Below are 15,688 nucleotides of genomic sequence, written 5' to 3'. Positions count from 1 at the left end.
TGTTGATCCGTCCTCCCTATCTGCCCGTCCGTCTGTCCGTCTGTGGGTCTGTCAGCTCAGCCCTGCCGGTCGGCCCAGCCTCCCCACTAAGCTGGGGGTCCGTGTGTCTGTCCGCCCTGCACCAGCCAGAGGACAAACACCCCGGTTCATCTGGAGGCATCTGGCAGGCGCCCGATAATGGCCTCTTTACACGCCGGGGCCCCGGCTCCGACGGGCAGCGGCCCGGGGTAAACCCTCCGCCGATGTCTTCCAGGCCTAATTCATCGCTGCGAGCGGCCGGAGATACGGACACCGCTATCGGCCGGGCTGGTCTCACAGGGGACCCCGGGCGTTGGAACACGCCATGCGGGAGTAATTCCCTCCGACCGGCGCCGCGCGCGTGTTTGTTTGACGGTGTATGTGCGTGTGTGTGTCGGGGTATGGGTTTTTTGGTACGTGTGTGTGTGTGTGTGTGTGTGTGGTGTTTGCTTGTGTTTGTATGTGTGCGTAACTGCTGCGTATTGATGTGTGGATCTGTCCAGGTGTGTTTGAGCAAAGTACACTGCGTGTGATGGCGCTACAGACATTACGCAGCGGCTCTGAAGCCCACGCCCATCGGTCAATAGGCAGAGGTGTCTGCTGACAGCGCTGTGACCGTTCAGCTGGTAACAGATACAGCACCTGGCCACACGCTGGCACCGTTTAAACAGACCAGCAGACAACTGGGACTTGTTTTGGAAGGCGAAGGAGTCAGAGTGAGAGTGAGTGTGAGAGAGACAGAGACCAAGACAGAGACAGACAGACAGACAGAGAGAGAGAGAGAGAGACAGACAGACATACAGACAGAGGGAGAGCTAGAGAGCTGTGTTGGTGCAGGAGATCAGCAACTCTTCTTATCATCTCCCCAGGTACCTCCCCCCTCGGTTAGGGGGGGGGACTGAATCTCTGCGCGTTAGCCGCGGGCTACAGGAAGCCGGGGCCAAATCGCCACATGATTAGCCGTCTGCGCGCCGCTGGACTCTAATCCCATTAACGGCGAGGGGGGGAACCCATCACGCCAGGGGAAGGCGTCCGAAGGAGACGCAGCCTCTCCCCACCAGCGCCGGAGCACCGCGGCGGCTACATAGGCCGAAAGAAAAGAGAGGCCACGCCGGCACGTTTCTATCGATTAGCGCAAATGAGTTAGCACTGCTAATGAGTGCCGGGGCTTTAGGCCGGCGTTGCCAACGGTGACTGTTGTAGGGATCACCAAAGCCTGGGGAGGTTGTTGCCGGGTGACAACCCCCCCCCCATTCCCTGCACTGGGATTAGATCTACGACTTATTTACATGCGGCTCTACCACTCTATATATAACTCCACGGGAGAATGGGTGTTTCTTTCTTTCTCAACCCGCTCTTCATTTCCTCCCTATTACTGATGACGAGGCTCCGCGAGGCGTCCCCCATGCTCCCCATAAAGATCTGCGGGGCTGTACGGCGGCACCGGGAGATTTAGGGGGCGACGTGCGCCGGGCGTGAGGTAACCGAGCAGAGGAGGCACTCAGGAGGGTCATTAAGAGGAGAAGGTGGGAGGCCATTACAGTCCATCAGAAAGAAATGGGCCACCGAAGGCGAGAGCAAATGCGCCACGGGGAGGAGAGAGTCACTATATAAAAGGCTTTCCTCTCTCGCCTCTCTCTCCTCCCCCATCCCGCGGACCCCGAGCTAGGTATCTGCCCGGTACCTGTAGAATAAAAAAATATATATATAAAAGAAAATTATATATATATATACACAGAGAGAGACAGAGACAGAGACAGAGAGGGAGATAGGGAGAGAGAGACAGAGAGAGAGAGATAGAGAGAGACAGAGACAGAGCGATAGAGCAAGAGAGAGAATCCTGCCCAGCGATGCAGGCGCATACACAGGGGTATCCAGTGGCCTGGATGGAGCTAACGGGTCCCCAGTGTCCTCCGCTGCCAGACAGGGGATTGCAGCACCTTGTTTGCCCTGCGTGGGGACCGTTGGGCCGAGGTGTCCAATAACACCAAGGCCCCTCGAGGCACGCCTCCCTGTTCCTGGGCACGGCTGAAGCTGAAGTTTGGGCGTGGTGGAAACGACTTAACTGTTTAACGCTCTGGTTTTAAACAGGAATTAAACCGTCTTACGACCCATGCACACATCTGTGGCTTCACTGCCTCTTTGTGTTGTGCGTCTCTTCTAAACATCCTGGAATCTCTTCGAGGATGTCCAGGTCCATTCCAATTTGGCCTGTCTCGAACCACACATCTCCTTGTCCAGCGCATGAGCCGTCGCTAGGGTGGGGCGGTCAGAGCTTCAGGAGGCGCCACGCGTGACCGCCAATACTGTTTCCCCCGCGGGCCGCAGCCGGATTAGGAAGACACTTCCTAAGCCAGATGTGTTTGCGTTTGTGTGTGTGTGCGTGCGTGTGCGTGTGGAGGAGGGGTACGAGGAAGAGGAGGATAAGGAGGACGAGGGGACGGGGGGAGCTTATCTGACAGTATTCCAATTATGTTGTGAGATCATACACCCTAATGCAGGTTTAATGGTCAGAAACACTTCTGCCCGAGGAGGATGAAAGGTGAAGAGAGGGGGTCACCTCCCGTAGTCGAAAGCTATTGTTATTAATGCGTGTGTGTTTCTGCATGTATGGTGTGTGTGTGTGTGTGTGTGTGTGTGTGTGTGTGTGTGTGTGTGTGTGTATGTGTGTGTGTGTTTGTGTTCTTGCATGTGTGTGTGCATGCGTGCGTGTCTGACATGTCTATGTGTGTTTCTCAGCGTGCACATGAGTTGCATGTGACCTGTTTGTGCGTGGACTGCGGGTGAACATCAGAGAGAAGGCACATCTCTCTCTGCATGCGTTCTGTACATGTCGGCATTTTCTAGCATTTACTCTCATTAAAGTTTCCTTGAATATTAGCATGAGGAGATGCTGCGGCACGCAGCAGCCAAACAGAACAAATAAAGACGTGCTCAGCTTTTGACATTCCAAAGAGACAACACCGTGAATTAATATAACGTCAGCTCTTTTCTTGGGAAGAGAAAAACAACAATCCAATGTTAATCAAACGGGACACTTTGGTTGTGCCAAGATTTGATAAAAATGATTTTTTTCTTTCTTTCCTTCTATTTTATGTGTCAGTAGCTGAAGACCGCATTTTTGAGAGTGCATCAATGCATAAACAACCAATGGTATGAATATGTTGTGTGTATGATACAGTATAGGAACATTTACATATATTTCCACAATAAATCCACTCAATTAAATAAAACACCCATGGTACCAGAGAGTAGAATGAAAAATTGAAAGATTCTTCAAAAAAAGTTTCTTATTAACCCTTATTTTGTCTGGATATCATCCATTAGTGACTGACTATTTAACAACCAAGTGGGTAGGTAGTAGTGGGCTTCATTTCAGTGTGTTTTTCAGGTAAAAAAAAGGTAAAGGAATGGAAACCAAACCAATATAATGAACCTGTTCTGTGTTGTACACCAGTTAAGCTTCCCCCGGTGACTGATCAGTCTTGTAAATGAGATTAGCGTTGATGGATGGCAGCTTAATAGCTGTAGGTGTCGTTTGGAATCCAGTGTAAATTCAGCCTCAACTCCACTTACTGTCACAACAAACAGATTGAGTCGCCCCACAAAGACCAGGCCAGCAAGGCTTCCATCCTGGGCTTCTGTCTCACACACACACATCTTTGTCACGAGCAAATAACACAGTCTTAAATAATTCACAGAGACCATCTTCTCTTTGAAGTAAGGAATGAACCACTTCTGTGTAGAGAGCAGCCTCAATTTCCCTCGGCTGGATAAAGCACCAACAATGATAAGAGAGCAGTTTATTTTATAACTTTCATAACGCCATTGAATTTTATCAACGTAATCAGCTGTAATTAATATCTTCTTCAGTGGACGCTGAAAGCGTCGTTGGAAGAGAAACATCTGGTCGTTTTCAATATCGGATTCGGAGAGAATTGATTGGGAACTGTTAAAAGGCGGAGGTGTCCTGTGAAACGTTACTGACCAATTAGGTTCAAGTACTCCACACTGCTCGGTCTACGACAGCTCAAGTCCCGAGGTGGGAACCCTTCCATAGTGTCTGAAATATGGCAGCAGAGATTAATTTGCTTTGGCACGACATGGACGATTAGAGCAGAATACCAGCAGTCAGCACCTGCCTCTCCCCAGCCTGCTGCCGTTTGTCACCAGCGTGAATGGGGACGAGGTAAACCCAGCTCGCCGTCTAGGAGCACGGGGAGTGCCGTCTGCGGCACAGTGCATGACCTCAGCTGGCTATCCCACATCAACTAAACATGGGAGGAGAAATTGACTACTGATTTACATTTAGAGCCTCTAGCAGACGTTTTATCCAAATAGAAGTGCAAGAAGTACATTTGTCAGAAGAAAGAGAAACTACAATATATCCCTGTCAGTACAGTTAGGATGTTCATAGAAAAAAGGGCCAAGCACCAACAATTGTTAGGTTCACCCATTCCGCGTAAACAACAAAGATAGCTAGGATAAGATGCTACAGGACGCTAAGTACTATATTTAAGTGCAAGGACATACAACATACAATAAGTGCGTACATTAAGTGCCGGGACGTACAACATACAATAATTGCATACATTAAGTGCCAGGACGTACAACATTTAATAAGTGCGTGAGAGGGGGTTGAGGGGGGGGGAAGGGGAGGCTATGCAGAGTCTAATAAAGTTCTCAGTGAATTTACCTCATAAATTTACCTCATAAAAATAACTTCTGTGCCGGAACTTTTAGGTAATTTCAAGGAACACAGACGACGTCACCACAGCCGACCAAGCCGGCAACTCTGTCGATCTGATTGGACGAGGGGGGCGGCGTGGCGTCCTGGCCCACCGCCCTATCGGAGCGCAGCTACGGTCCAAAGCTCCTTACAGAGCGCGGCAGAGAGCGAGGATGAGCAAGGGCCTTCCTGTGTGGGTCTGGCTCCTCACTGCGGTGAGGGGATCCGGCGCCGTGGCCCGCAGCCCAAAGACGGCCGCGTCGGGGGGCAGAATCATGGGGCCAAATCCTCCAAAATCCGAAGAGCCAGGCCGCAGAGGCCCCTAATCAAATAAGGCCATTAGCCGGCTCTTTAAGTAAAGGGGCCCCGGGCCGGGACCTCGGGCCCCCCTACTTCCACACAGAGCTTTATGTAAGCAAATCATCCGGTGGCCTCCTGCCCCTCCAACGCTCATCTGTGCCAGGCGAGTGGATGCTCGTTCTCCCCTGTGCGGAAATGACTCGCAGGAGAGCGAGTGGGGGAGGGAGGGGCGCGGGTAAATCAGTTGTAAAATGGCCGCCGCGCTTCAGCACCAGCCGTCTTCCTTGGCTCCGGTACTCCGAGAAGCCCCCCCTCTAGAAAATAATGAGCCCCTCTTCGGAAAGAAGTAGCGCTGAGCTCGTAGCAATGAGCTCGCGGCGCTGGGTTTGCGGCGCACGTCGGTAATATAGGCGGCCAACGGTAAGAGGCTGACGCCCTTGAGGTGGACGGCGGCGCCGGCCGGCGGGGGCCTTACCTTCGCAGTAAGTGGAGTCCCCGTGGCTGGACGCGAAGCCGCTCCTGCACTCACACTCGGCCCTGGTGCTCCTGCTCCGGCACTCGGAGTTCTCCCCGCAAACGAGTCCCTCCGTGCAGAAATCGTAGCCTGGGCGACAAGGACAAACAAGGGAGGATAAGAGATGTGTGTGTGTATATATATATCTCAACGCACGACAACGTTGGATTTACAAAGCTTTTAACTCTGGCTGAGTAAATGTACGAGGCTGGAAGAGGTGACAACAGCAGGAACATCAGAATCAAAGGGATAAAAACGCACAACCATACTGTCTGGGGCCGCGGTATAGAAGCTTGGTACTGTGGGCTTTATTAATGCGGTAAATTTGGCACAGCCATAAAGGCTGTGGCGGCCGTGTGTGTGTGTTTGTGTGTGTGTGCACGAGGCCGTACACGTCTGCTCGCAAAATATTTGATTATCCAGACAAAACAGATAAGAGTCAACCATTTAAACACAAGTAAAAATAGAAAAAGTGACAGGCAGAGTGTGGGAAGGAAGGGGGTCGGGAAAACAGCAAGGTTGAAGGCAGACGAGGAAAGAATTAAACTGGGTGAGAGAGTGAGAGAGAGAGAGAGAGAGAGAGAGAGAGAAGGAAAAAGAGAGAGAGAGAGAGAGAGAGAGAGAGAGAGAGCAAGAAAAAGAGAGAGACAGCGGGAGGGAGAGAGAGAGAGAGAGAGAGAGAGAGCGAGCAAGAAAGAGAGAGTGAGAGACAGCGGGAGGGAGAGAGAGAGAGAGAGAGAGAGAGAGAGAGAGAGAGAGAGAGAGAGAGAGAGAGAGAGAGAGTGAGGGAAGGAGTTTGATAGAAGGTCAGTTCAGGGTCTTGTTTCAAGTGCCAGGTTAGGATGTGTTAAAGCCTGAACCAGAACTCTGACTAAAGCAAGCGTTTCCCTCGACTATCAGGGTTTTCACTTTCAGAACAGCTGATTTCAATCTCGGGGAACCAGCTCAATCAACCAGGGATTAGACCCACCAGGCAGTCTCTGAACGCTTGGCTGAACGCGAGACTGTGGACAATCTCCACCAGGTTTCGCTGCTAAAACAGTTTGGAAACAATTACAGTGAACCCGCCATGCAGGACCAATCAAAAGTCGTTAGGCTCTTCCTATTGGGGCGTGAGAAGCTGCGCTTGTGCTTGTAAACGCTGTCGTAGACTGAGACTAGTTAAAGCCATCCGGCGTTCCTCAAACAGTTTATTCTTATTGGTGATTAAAATAACAAAACATGTAGTTTTGTTAGCGGAGCGCAAGTTTCCTATAAAGCCTACTGAAGTGAACATACATATCTATTTACATGCGTGTCTGTCTGTGTGCGTGTGTCCGGGTGGACTGAAGTCCTCGATGTTGATTCCTCCTGACCCTCTAGGACACACGAAACAGTCTCTCTGAGAAACATGCACACACACGTATGCGCACACACACACACACACACACACACACACACACACACGCACACACACACACACACACACACGCACCCGCGTGTGGTGTGGCTCCCTCCAGGCATCTTCCTCTCGCCTTGATTTAATAACAAATGCATAATAAGCAATTTAGCAGCGCCAGCGAGACTGTGGAGTTACGGCACTGCTGGGTTTCAGAGTGGAAACAAAGCCTTGAGTCATGGGCGGCAGATGAATGGAATACACAGAACACCGGCGTCCCTAACGTGGGTGTGAGTGAGCTAGCGGGGAGAGGGAGAGAGAGAGAGAGAGAGAGGGAGAGAGAGAGAGAGCGAGAGAGAGAGAGAGAGAGAGAGAGAGAGGGAGAGAGAGAGAGAGCGAGAGAGAGAGGGAGAGAGAGCGAGAGAGAGAGGGAGAGAGAGAGGGAGAGAGAGAGAGAGAAGACACTAAAATCTTCACACACTAGCGTGCATCTCCGTCCCTTGCCCCTCTGGGGAGCAGGGGAGACAAAAAGCCCACCGCTCCCCCAGATAACCCCGCTCCGCCACTCTCTCGCCCGGTGTCGAACAGAGCCCCACCGCCTGGTAAATTGTTTATTCAATCTATTTACTTAATTAGCATTGGCTATTTACCCCTGAACAGCCGTGCCAAGGCACCGAAGGATGAGGCAGCTTGCCGTGGCGGGGGTTGCAGCCGGCGCGGGAGTGGGGGGGGGGAGGTTGGCAGACGATGTGGCTTTAATACAGACGGACAATCTGCTCCGTAGAGCGGCCAGCCAGCCACACAGACGAGGCGCACACCGGCTGCTCGCAAAGTACCTACCGGTGTCGTCACGTGACCCAGGCGCCATGACGAAGGGGCCGGCTAGCCCTCCTCGTACCGCGATGGGTTGAGGTCAGCGGGGGAGGATGCCCTTGACAGGGAGTCGAGGCGGAAGGAACATGCACCCACCTTTGCAGACGTTGCAGCATCTGTTGTCGGGGAGGATCTGGTCGGCGTGCGTGCAGTTTAGCTCCGGACACGGCTCGGCCACCTTCACCATCAGACCGTTCTGGAAAGGCGTGGATAATGGCAAATGGTAAATGGACTGCGTTTATAGAGCGCTTTTCTAACCAGTGGCCACTCAGAGCACTTTACAATATTGCCTAACATTCACCCATTCATGCACCCATTCATGCACGCATCCACACACCGACGGCGGTGTCAACCGCGCAAGGCGAAAGCCAGCTGGTTGGGAACTTGCTCAGGGACACCTCGACACAGCTAGGAGGAGTCGGGGATCGAACTAGCTGGTAACCTTTTGGTTACCAGCTATAAGCTACTCGCCCACCATCATCAGTGCGGTAAATATTGACGGCTAAACATAGTGTTGTTTTACCCTTCACTGTCACAGGAGATGAGGGAAGCCGGTCTAGTGGCTGTGCGGCAGACTGTTCCAAACAGATGAATCAAAGTGGCCGAGTTGACAGCTCTCAGGGTCTCTATTTACGACAACACACCCGGCCATGTTGTGCCCCTTGCCCTGGTGCTAGCTTCAGCGGCAGCAACAAGACAACTACAAAAATGGCCGCCGGGCAAAAGTCCCATGACCGAAACGGGAGCATAGACAACAGCAAACACAGATGGCCTCCTCCTCCCCGGAGCCCTCCAGAGCTAAAAGCCGTGGCTGCGGTCTGTACCACCGACCACAGCCTTCTGTGCGAGCGCTCTGGTGCTCCCAGAATGCCAAGGTTTGTCTGGGCCGCTCCCATCGTTGTCACCCACACATCCTCAGTCTCCTTGAAACGACTGCTTCAAAGCTGTCCTCATCAACCCGTCTGTCTGTCTGTCCACACACCGCACTACTCTGAACCTCTGAACGGCCACGATATCTCATCTCTCTCTGCTGATTCGGTTTCGCCACACACACCCTGGCACAGGCTCACGTTTTGAGCAGCAAACAGCACAGCGATAGCGGCGCTCACCTCTAATGATCCATTCCGCTCGCAGCCACCTGCAATTTTTATTCTACCTCCAACATCGCACACCAGTGAGAGAGTCAGCGATACAGGCCGACGCGATACTCATGGCGCATTACGCAGAGAGGGGGAGAGCAAGAGCGCGAGAGAGAGAAAGAGAGAGAGAGAGAGAGAGATGCAGAGACAGAGAGGGAGAGAGACAGAGAGACAGAGACAGAACGAGAACGAGAACGAGACAGAGACAGAGACAGAGGGAGTGTGAGAGAGACTATTTGATATTAATTGAAAGCCTGGCAGTCTGTTCCCCATTGTGAGTGCCTGCCCCATATTGAGAAGCTGTCAGAGTTGCCAGGAGTGCTACACACACTGAGCTGGCTCTGTGCGATGCGAGGAGCTCGCTACACATAAATAAACACAAGCCACTCAACTGATTTGACATCATTGTGGCTTTGTGTTCCCCTCGTCTACACACCTCAGTGGCTTTGTGCCTCACGTGTGACCTGACAACAGAGCTGAACGCAGGTTAACTACATCTCACTGGTGTTAAACATATGGTGAGCCATCAAAGGGTCCATTGTGTTGCTGCATTCCTATACACTACTTGTGAAGGATTAATGTTCCACAAAAACTTGAAGTCGCATTTGGTTATAATGATCGTATCAGTGGGACAATTTGTCTCATAAAATTCAAACCCGTGATAGGCCTAGAGTTGTTAATGACCCAATGTGCATGCTGAGCTCCAAAGCATTGGATACCAAAATCAGCAGTAACAAATCGCACACATACTGGTGCACACACACAGACACACACAATAAATTGGATCGTCAAGTCCTATTGTGGGTGACAAAGGATGTGAATGCCATTGCTTAGTGAAGACCTACTATGCACACAACAGACTGTCACCAGCTTCTGCAGACAAACCGCAACGCAAAACAAACTATGATTAATATGCGTGGCTCCCGCTCTCTCCTCTTGTTGCCATCCCATAATACACAGAGCAGATGGGAAATTGCACCCAATAACAAATAGGCAATTTACAAGCCCTACAGGCGTACTTTGTAAGGGGAAGTCTGCAACTGTTTAAATCAAAGCTTTCAGACAATCATAAAAATAATGCTTTAAAGGACTCAAAAGGCTAATTGCAAAGAAAGAGATTTCATTGTAAACAATTACTGGCGTGCAACACTCTTATCCTCTCCATGTAAACACGCCTTCTGTAGATGAATGGTGTCTGTCTAAAGGGGAGCGCTACCTCTGTTCTACTCCGGATGGGGATAAAGCCTTTCATTATAGACTGCACAGTGATTAAGCCTTTGTAGAACCGTTCCTGTTTTTCTAATTACCTCGCCAGGAGGGAGAGACACCGACAGAGAATGAGAGTGAGAGAGAGAGGGGGAGGGAGAGAGAGAGAGAGAGAGAGAGAGAGAGAGAGAGAGAGAGAGAGATGATTGGGCTAAGACTAATTACCACCGGCCAACGGAATAACCATGCAGACCACTAGACCGATTATAGATCAATTAACGAATGGAGAGGAGAAGAGAGAGAGAGAGAGAGAGAGAGAGAGGGAGAGAGAGAGAGAGAGAGAGAGGGAGAGAGAGCAAGAGTGAGAGGAAGAGCGAGAGCGGGCGAGCGAGCGAGAGAGAGCCAGAGCCAGAACCTCTGCCCAGTTAACACAGGATGGATTGCTGCAGCGAGGTCGGAGAAGGTACCTTGCATTCCCTGCAACTCTTGGACAGGAAGCGTTGACCTTCTGAGAAGCTCTGGCCCATGTAGGTGCATTTAGCTGTCGGGGAAGAAAATACATAGAGGCTAAATAGGAAAAAATAACAGCAGTTAAAATAACAAAGCAATCACAACGGTGTAACAAGAAGGGCACAGAAACAAGGCAAGAAGATAGCAGGAATGAATCTCTCGCGCAACACATTATGCCCCCCTGGGAGATTTTTCTAAACAGCCTTGGGAATTGAGAAAAGCTCAAAAACATAGTTGGGATAGCTTGGGCCTGTGCGGAATGGAGAGAAAGAGAGAGAGCGTGATGGGGAGATGGAGAGAGAGAGAGAGAGAGAGAGAGAGAGCGAGAGAGAGAAGACGAGGGTGAAAGCCCATCCGCGCGTTTTTCGACCTGATAGCGAGGGAGACGGCAGAGAGAGAGGGAGAGTGCGAGGGCTGTAGCAGCCCATTAAGAATACAACAGAGGACGGCCCTCTGCAGATTCCTCTGGTGATAGGGCAGAAATAGCACGCCACGAGGCTTATGAGACGGAGCCTGCCTGCTCTGCTCTCTGGGGTGTGGACTGAGAGGCAGAAGCAGCAGCAGCAGCAGCAGCAGCAACACTGCTTTCTGGAGCTCTGCCGTTTCCTCTGAGCCAGACCTCAGATGTTCACAGAGGCAGGGGGAGGGGGGGGGGGGGGGCTAGAGGGTGTTGAGAGAAGAGGAGGAGGAGGAGAAGGAGGAGATAGAGGAGGAGGAGGCGTTGAAATTATTCACAGACACAGTCTATCCCAGTGGGATCGTGGTATTTCAGTTAAGCTGGTAAGCAAGGCTCAGGCCTCTGTGGAACTGTAACAGTAACTAGACCCCCTCCCCATCCTCGCTGGGAGCCAGGAGACAGCGTGGAGCAAGTCTCCTGACTCTCTCTCTCCCTCTCCCTTTCTCTCTCATCTAGGTTCTGCCAGATCTCAACATTCCACATCCCTCCCCATCAAGGGCACTTCAGGAGCCCTGACACATTGGGGTCCGACCGGGCCACCTACGTGCCAGGCCGGGGGCCTCTACTCACGTCGACACTTCTTGCAGCAGGTGCCGTTGATGTGCACGGCCAGAGAGTCCTTGGAACAGTTGGCCGGCGGACAGAAGATCCGCCGGCACTCCACCACGCCGTTCTGTGGAGGAAAGGGGGAGAACCTTAGAGGATAACAGCCACCTCCCAGGGAGAACCTTAGAGTGAGAGGCAAAGAACTATAGGGAGGGGGAGAGAGGGAGGGAGGGAGAGAGAGAGAGAGCGAGAGAGATTCAGAGAGAGAGAGAGAGAGACAGAGACAGAGACAGAGAGAGAGAGACAGAGAGAGAGACAGAGACAGAGAGAGAGAGAGAGAGAGAGAGAGTGAGAGAGAGAGACAGAGGGAGAAAGAGAGAGAGACAGAGAGAAAGAGAAAGAGAGAGAGAGAGACAGAGGGAGAGAGAGAGAGAGAATAGAGACAGAGAGAGAGAGAGACAGAGACAGAGAGAGAGACAGAGGGAGAGAGACAGAGACAGAGAGAGAGACAGAGAGAGAGACAGAGAGAAAGAGAGAGACAGAGACAGAGACAGAGAGAGAGACAGAGACAGAGAGAAAGAGAGAGAGAGAGAGAATAGAGAGAAGAAAGCGAAGATGAAAGAGATAGAGGAAGAGGGCAGGAGGGAGAGACAGAGCGAAATAGAGAAAGAAAGAGCCTTGACACCTATACGTGTGGCGGGACGTACATCTGCACGCAGACCCCTGCTGTCCTCTGCGGCGAGCTCAGCGTTCGCGGGAACACGGCGATGTAATGCGATACATCAGCCGGACACGAGGCACGCAGCAGATAGCGACGTGCCGAGGCTGCTCAAACCGCTGCTCCACCGCGGATGGCAGGTGGAGGGAGTTTTGAAAAAGACCTGAGGCTGTGTCTCAGTTACACCTGTGATCTCCCTGCACCTCTCTATCTCTCTCTCTCTCTCTCGCTCTCGCTCTCGCTCTCTCTCTCTCTCTCTCTCTCTCTCTGTCTGACTCTCTCTCAGTATCTCTCTACTACCCGCGTCTGTCTGTCTGTCAGACTCTCTCTCAGTATCTCTCTACTACTACCCGTGTCTGTCTGTCTGTCAGACTCTCTCTCTCTTCCCCCTCTTCCCCCGTGTTTCAGTGAGTGTGTCTGTGTGTCTGTACGTGTTGGTACGTGTGTGTGTGTGTGTGTGTGTGCGCGTTTGTGTGCGCATGTGTGTGCGCGTGCTTCCATCTCCCTCTCCGCCACACATGACTCATCCCGTGGGTGCAGGCGGTCAGTAAGTAGCGCGCGGCGGGGGGGGAATCAGGCGGGTGTGATGTGGTGAGGACGTCCCACCTCCCCTTCGCCCTGCAGCCCCCCCGCGGCACCAGCCTGGCCTGATTCAACACTTTCCCTAAATATTGAACATTAAGTGAAAGGATATTCGGACGGTTTGTCTCTCTTTTGGGGTGGCGGTATGAGGAGGAAGCACAGAGGGAGGCTCTTGGTTGGACGCCTGGAGATGCCAACGCCGACGTCTTCGTGTTGAATCAGTAAAGCGGTTGTCTTCCCGATGCGGCATCGTAAGGGGACCGAGACATTTTACCCTGACTCCTCAGACCGATCGCTTTGGATAGAGGCATCTTGATGTGCACTGCCAAATGCCCTAAATGTACTGTGACGATTGTTTGAACTGTCAATGCCCACCGAGAGGGAGTTGTGTTGGAAATTAGCTTCGGCTATATACACATGAAACGTACAAAACATCGGACACTGCTTCTGCAACTGTCAATGTTTTTCGTTTTACCTGTGCCTTACGAATAAACAAAAACTGAGGATCATTTGTATAGTAATCGATTCGTTTCCATGATTTAAGGGCAGAGAGAGAGAGGGGGGGGGAGGGGCGAGTTAGCTAGCTAGCGAGAGATTGGTCTAGAGGAGGGAAGGGGGGGCGACGCCCACCTTGCAGGCACAGTTACGGCAGTTCTCGGGCTCCAGCCACAGCTCCTTGTCCCGGTAGAGTAGGCCGTTGGCGCTGCACATCCGCTCACAGTGGCACCCCTCCAACTGGGTCAACCTGGTCTCAGCGTAGTTCAGCTAGACACAAGGGAGAGGGGCGTGGTCAGGGCAGAGGGGCGTGGTCAGGGCAGAGGGGCTTGGTCAGGACAGAGGGGTGTGGCTGTGCGTTTCGACGGCGACACACACACGACGTGCTCACGCTCCAATGTGTCAAGTGTGTGCTCACGTAAGGACACAGGGTGATACATATGGCGTGTATGCAGACTGTTGCGCACGCACATGCAAAAGCTCACACCGCAACACACACATACACGTGGAAATACAGAAGAAAAGCCTTCCCAGGAAACACCTGTTAAACATTCCCTTTTTTATGGGTTTATTCGTAATCATAGTCGCAGCCTAAATCTTTTCAAGCAGATTTGAATCACCTCAAACTTTTCATTTCTGTGCGGAGGCCTAAAGCCCTAAAGTCCTAAAGTCTCAGGCAAGGGCGGTATTTAAACAAATCTTTATAGTATTCAGTTTTTCGAAAGGTTTCAGCTTTAGGGGGAAATAAATGTGGGGTCAAGTGGATCCTAGCTAGCAACTCTCATCTAATTTAGCTTCACCTCACATCCAACCCTTGAGTGCTTGCTCGCTTACCTAACAAACACAAAGTGCGTCATCATGATTTGAGGCTGAAAACTGCCTTTTGTGCTGAAGCGGGTTCTTCAGAGAGAGATGTGTTGTTGAGATGCGTTGGTAATGAGTTGATGGATTGGGTGTCACGCGGTGCCTCTAATTGCACTCATGTTGTAGGCCTTGGGACCTACTTTACACACAAGCATCAAGTACAGCATGGATCTCTAGAGCTCTGCTTCCCTCTCGCGCTCTCTGATCGTTCTTACTGCGCCTGCGCACACCCACCAAACACACACACACACACACCCTCCCACACATACACACGCACGCTATCCCACACACACAGACACTCACCACACACACGCTCTCCCCCACAGACACACACAAACACACCAAACACCCACACCCACACCCACACCCCAACCCCCACACGCACACACACACACACACACACCAAACACCCACCCACACACCTCCTCCCCCCCCCTACACACACACACACACACACACACAGACACACCTCCCCTACACACACACAGAACTCCCCCTTGTGGACCCTGGTTGCCCCGAACAACCAAGTCCCAAAGGAGAGATGCTGCTGTTGACTTCAATTTCATCACTATGGTGACACTCGCAAGAAGGACTCAAGGAACTCCAAGAGCATGCGCGCCATACACCACAAGAACAAATCAGAATAAACAGCACATCAAACACACACACACACACACACACACACACACACACATCTCCCTAATCTACTTGTGACTGACCCTCACACAATCAATTAGTGCTGTGTTCATAGGGCATTCCAGGGGGAGATTGAGCCAGAGGGAAAAGGTTCACTCCCGGGGTCAGGAAGGTGAAGTTCCGACCAGAGGTTATCCTCTGGGTCTGATCCTCGTCTGCTACCAACAATTACTACAAACCCTCGCTCCCTGCCTCCCCTTCGCTCTGACACTGGTCAGAGCTAGGCATCAGCCACGGGACAGGGGTGGAAAGAATTATCCTTCTCTGCTCTCTCCCTCTCTCTGCTTTATCTCTCTGCTCTCTATCTCCTCTCTCTCTCCTCCCTCCTCTCTCTCTGCTCTCTCTCTCTCCATCTCCTCTCTCCTCTCTCTCTCTCTCTCTCTCTCTCTCTCTCTCCATCTCCTCTCTCCTCTCTCTCTCTCTCTCTCTCTCTCTCTCTCTCCTATCTCCTCTCTCCTCTCTCTCTCTCTCACTGCTTTCTCTGCTTTCTCTCTCTCTCTCAATCTCTCTCTCTCTCTCTCTCTCTCTCTCTCTCTCTCTCTCTCTCTCTCTCTCTCTCTCTCTCTCTCCTCTCTCTCTCTCGAAAAGGTTGGCTGTCAAAGGGTTTCATTTTGTTCAGAGGGGATTCCTTGCTGGGTGGGGGGGTTGGGCGTGAGGGGGGAG

At 51.8% G+C, this 15,688-nt stretch overlaps 1 protein-coding gene across 1 annotated transcript in view; it reads right to left on the bottom strand.

Moving 5' to 3' along the window:
• The window catches only part of LOC307076146 (protein kinase C-binding protein NELL1-like), a gene marked incomplete at both ends in the record, with an annotated part of 204,457 nt that overhangs the window by 78,886 nt on the left and 109,883 nt on the right, over window positions 1-15,688 (bottom strand). Inside the window, 5 exons of the mRNA XM_079737030.1 lie at window positions 5,523-5,651; window positions 7,909-8,008; window positions 10,625-10,698; window positions 11,695-11,797; window positions 13,601-13,735. Coding sequence (XP_079593156.1) covers window positions 5,523-5,651; window positions 7,909-8,008; window positions 10,625-10,698; window positions 11,695-11,797; window positions 13,601-13,735 — 541 coding nt within the window. The remainder of the gene's footprint in view (window positions 1-5,522; window positions 5,652-7,908; window positions 8,009-10,624; window positions 10,699-11,694; window positions 11,798-13,600; window positions 13,736-15,688) is intronic.

This window comes from Pollachius pollachius (genome assembly GCF_949987615.1).
Source record: "Pollachius pollachius genome assembly, chromosome: 5".
Taxonomy (NCBI): domain Eukaryota; kingdom Metazoa; phylum Chordata; class Actinopteri; order Gadiformes; family Gadidae; genus Pollachius; species Pollachius pollachius.
Note: the sequence above shows the minus strand (reverse complement) of the source record. Positions and strands in the feature narration are given on the sequence as shown.